At 40.3% G+C, this 5,000-nt stretch overlaps 1 protein-coding gene across 1 annotated transcript in view; it reads right to left on the bottom strand.

The window, feature by feature from the left end:
- Nucleotides 1-2,149, bottom strand: part of gria1a (glutamate receptor, ionotropic, AMPA 1a) — a gene marked incomplete in the record, with an annotated part of 67,784 nt that extends 65,635 nt beyond the window's left edge. The window contains 2 exon segments of the mRNA XM_032528684.1: nt 1,398-1,532; nt 1,682-2,149. Coding sequence (XP_032384575.1) covers nt 1,398-1,532; nt 1,682-1,769 — 223 coding nt within the window.
- Between the last annotated feature and the right edge of the window lie 2,851 nt (nt 2,150-5,000).

Here is a 5,000-nt window from a genome sequence, read left to right as displayed (position 1 = left end):
TGCAATCTGCTGGCCATTGGAGGCTACTCCAGCAGTGGGTTAGCAAAACCAGTCAGTTATGGCCAAACCAACTCTGATGACTCTACCATCCGCTCAAATTCACATTTTCACATGTTAGGCTCTCTAACGAGCACTGCCTCACTGATGCACTGATGTGAACACTAATCCCCTAGGAAAAGCTCCTTTGTCCGTTGTGCCACTCAAACTAAGATCGTAATCTAACATCTGGGTAGCAAAAAATTCAAGACATGTTTCAAAGTGGAAATGCTAAAATGAATGTCTGAAAGAAGTAATCAAATATCTGTCACAGAGCAGAGAGTCGGTTGTCAAAGGGTATCTCCTGAAGTGGGCAACTTCACCATAGTGAGTGTGAGTGAGCTACAGGCAAATTCACAGGAGTCGAGGAAGGAATGAGAAAAGCCCGACTGAAAAGCCTCAAGGTTGGCAAAATCTTGTCAGAATACAAAGAAGGGATAAGTGCAGGGTTAACAAAGAAGAAACAATTTAGACTGGCATTTCTTTTGTAAAGCTAGGACATGTTGTCTGGCTGGCATAATGACTAATAAACAGAATGTCCCCACCACTCTGACCAAGGACTCTGAGTAATGATATTTTAACTTCCTTGTTGACTATAAATCCTGCATCCCATTGCCAGAATGTTATAATCTTAATTTAAAATGGCTCATTAATAATTAACGAAAGATACCCTCAGCTATGTCTGTTAAAAATTCATATATAGCCTACAGGTATGAAGAAAGAAAGATCAGGCAGGTAAGTCCTAAAAGTTGAAATATGTATTGTGCATGCATGTCTGTGCGCACGTCTTTGTTGAGGTTTAGGGAGCGAGGCTTTAATAGTGGGGTTTCTGCCAGAAGAGATAATCGGATTGTGATCCGTGGCTAATTAGAAATGCACTTAGAGTTTTTTCCTCTTTGTTCACATCGCCTGAGAGCCCTGATGTGCGCTCTAGCTCATTGTTTTCTCCCTAGGTCTAAAGGCGCGCAGGGATCAGTAGCAGACGTTTTCAAATTCATTTAGCTATGAAAACCTGATGGTACTGTTTCTGACAGTAGAATCTCTACCAATGCTGCTGCAGAGGTTGGTTCTAAATCCCCGTGGCTTCTCCGGAGCGCAAAATGTTGCAATCATGCAGAGGTAAGCAGAGAAAAATCAGCCCTTCGCGGTCCCACGCAACAGTTAGCCTACTAAGATGACCTACTAACACACGGTTCTTTGCAGCAGGCCTATGATTTAGCTATGCGTTTAGATCTTGCGCAGGTTTCATTCCCGTTCCGAGCGCTCCTTACGAAGTTTTTACGATAAACAAATCGAGGGCATGACCAAAATATGAAAAGTGGTCAAGAAATATAATCTGCTTCCAGTGACATAGTACTTACAGGCATATGTCATGGAGAAGCTGTTCCCCATCTTGACCATATCCACCTGCGGCACCAGTTTGGGGATGTCCTGGTGGTGAGTAAGGGCGAAACGAAAAACCTCATATTCGTGCGAATCGGTTGGGAACAATCCTCCTGTTGAGCAGCAAAGAAGCAGGAGTTAATGTTCGACACACTGGACCCAAATCAGGGAAAACACACGCATAAAAAGAGACATGAGGTAAAGTTGAAATAGAGATTTCAGTGCTGAGACAAAAGGTCTGATGCGTGTGCGCCATTCTCACCTATATTGATGTTACTTGGGAAACTTGAGCTTGATCCCAAGCACATCCCCAGTAAACTGGTGTAGAGAATGGTGAAGCTTCGCTGCATATTTCCTTTTGCATTGGCGAAGGGAAAAAGAGCCGAAATCCAAGCATAGGTTTGTCCGTGTGTGAAGTTAAATCCCCTTCAGCCTCCCGTTAGTGCAGCACGGACACCGACATGGAGCCGACACCGAGACAGTTATCGCAACGGCAAAAGGAGGCACCTTTCTCTCTCCTCTCCCCCTCTCTCTGCTGATGCTCCCTTGTCCTTGGCTGCTGTTGTATGAGACGGGGAATGACTTCAGCATTAGCACTGCAAAAAATATGCCAGTTATGAAAAGCTGTTGAGCCTCAATGTAAATCAAAAAAAAAAAAAAATCTTAAAACGGCAGATATATTTTTTCCACAGGCGTGGATTTGTTATGTTTGTAGGGACATTTCAGTTCTTTACATGAATGTGGAAATCAGTGTCAACGCAACAAGGTGGAGCAGAGCAGCTCGCTCATTAGAGGAAATGACTCATCGACACATGACAGACATCCGTAAACTTAGCCCAGAAAGAAAATGGCACTATCTCACCTTAATGAAGGATTTCTTCACCAATAAAAACCAAAAAACACTCAATCCTTCACTAAGTGACTTGGGGGCAGAATATTTCTTGCAGTGTACAGAGCGCACCCACTGGTCTCCCAGGAGACGGAGAGCCTTTCCACTCACTTTTACGCACTGCTCTTAAATACAGTATATATAATAACAGTATATATATATATATATACACTGTACATATATATATCAATTCAAACTAAGTTCAGACTTATTAACTTTATGCCTGTGTATGCATCTTGGATTTCAGTGCCACAGTTATCCAGACCTGATTTCAAGGACATATAAAGAACATATGTATGTAAATATGGAGTTTTTAGTATCTGCAAATAGTGAATAGATTAAAAACAGGTGGTGCAACTACCCTAGAGTAGAGCAGGCATTATATGACTTTAAACCATTTAAGTTTTCAGATGTTTCCAAGGTCAAGTATAAACTTTGAACCTCAATGTGCAAGCCCCCATGCTCAGGGACTTGAACATGGGCAGTTCCATGACAACATGAGCCAACTCCATCAGCTGATGAAGAGCATGTGACTAAAAGCTTGCTCCTGTTAGTTAGTTCTCTAAACTTCCTTTTCCAAAATCAAGAATGAATTATATAGCACAATTTAATTCCCTATTGTAAAGAGAACAAAGTCTAATCTCTAAAATGATTGGTGGCATGCTAATGCGCTAGAAAACGGTTGATACAAGCTGAGAAAAACATGAAATGTCCAGAACACTGTTGGGTGCTACATTGTCAGAGGACATTAGACATAAAAGAAGGCTTACAATTATTTACATCCAACTGGACTTCATTCTTGACTTGGTCAGTAATACCAAACTAGAAAATAAAAACAATAAATGGATAAAATCAACATCTGCACCAGGGATTACTGCACTAGGAACTAAAAGCATATGGCCATTTGAATTGCAAGTAAAATGTTTAAGACATTTTAGAAAGGGGATGTAAACTCTGGATAATTGGCTTAATATTTGCAGGATTTATTCCTTAAACTGGCTAGGTTTAATGTAACATTTTAGAATTCTGAATGTGAAAGAGGACTTTTGCTGTGCATGCTCTGCATCCCTCTCACACAGTGCAGGACTGGTGAGCAGCTGATAAGGAGGGTTATGATTTAAACCATGTATTTACAGACAGCTACATCCAATTATTATCAGAAGAAAAAGTACAAGCCCTCATGCTTTTGTACACACTGAAATGTTAATCAACACTGGCAATATTCACATGAGATTGATTTGAAACCACACCATGCTGCGATGTCCCGGTGCTTGTTTAGAAAATGAAGTGGGAAATCCTGTCTTTGACACAATTAGGATTAGGGATGTGCTTATTTATCAGACCAAGGCAGGGTTCTCTCTTTAGTTAAAATCACTTTCCCACATAACATATTGTTTCCACAACATGAAGGCAGACATTTACACATTTCTCCCTGAAAATGAAATTCAAAATATTAAAAAAAAAAAGATGAACTAGATTCCCAGTGTTTCCAATTGAGCAGAAATATTTCTGACAAAAAAAATATAATATATGAAATATGACTCTGGCTGCAGCACTTTACACACTTGAGCAGAAGGAAAGGCAGGAAGTAAAAGGTTATCTAATCTATGAATGATGGATGTCCTATACAGGCAGAATGGTCAATTTTCCTCGCCTTTGTTGAAAATGATGAGGGGTTCGCTGAAACATAAATGGTTGGACAGGCTTTCATTACATTACTTCAAGACCATATTCGATTTCTGCATATTTCAGCCTGTTTCATAGAGTATTTTGTTTTGTTTTTTTGTGTTTGGTGTGCTTAGTGTGTGTATGCACGGCCCCATGTGTAATGAGGGCAATGCAATCTTTTTTTAAACTCCTGATTAATGCAAATAGACCTTAGAATAGCATTGGTAACGACGGTGGCTAAATATCCTATGCTACTAAGAAAACACTTCTTCATTACAGAACAATGTCTTCATTACAGATCATAATGTCTATCTGAGGGTTTTTAATAGAAGTCTATGTGAGGAGTATAATGGGGCTAATCTGTCAAAATCTGCTGGTTCCACTCCAGTTTGAGTGAGAATGGGTGGAGAAAACATGGTACTCCTATAAATGAGCCAGTGCACTTGTGCTGTCAAGTATTTGAGTAGGCTACGTCATACTGCTGGAGGCAAACTACAAAAAGTATTCTGTTGCAGTTGTGACAGAGGAACCAAATATGTCAAACAGGCTGAGGAGCAGAATGTCAACCTGCAATCCAGTAGCCAGCTCTCCAGGGACAGCAGCTGCTACTGAAAGGAAGAACACATCTGGTAGCAACAGGTTGGACATGGTCAACATATCATGCTACAGTACTTTAGTCAAATGGTGCCTACTCAACCCAAATCATTCAACCTGTCGGAATGAAACCACTTTAGCTTATAGTGCTAACAGAGCACCGTCCATAAATGCTGGAGCTCTACAGAGTTGTTTAGCCTTTTAAAGCTAAACTGGTTGCTAAATGGTTTTAACAGTCACCGCATTTTGTTCAAAAATAAGGTCTCACTGCTTTCATCAACCCCAAAACGCTGATTTAAAACAAGTTCTCATAAAAACAACCTATAAGAATCCATTATTGCTTAAGAAAATGTTTAGCTTTTTAGTAAATGCTAGCAAATGTTGACCATGTTCACCAGCTAGCTAATTGCAAACTTTACCCAGCACCAAA

The sequence above is a fragment of the Etheostoma spectabile genome, chromosome 10, assembly GCF_008692095.1.
Source record: "Etheostoma spectabile isolate EspeVRDwgs_2016 chromosome 10, UIUC_Espe_1.0, whole genome shotgun sequence".
Taxonomy (NCBI): Eukaryota; Metazoa; Chordata; class Actinopteri; order Perciformes; family Percidae; genus Etheostoma; species Etheostoma spectabile.
Note: the sequence above shows the minus strand (reverse complement) of the source record. Positions and strands in the feature narration are given on the sequence as shown.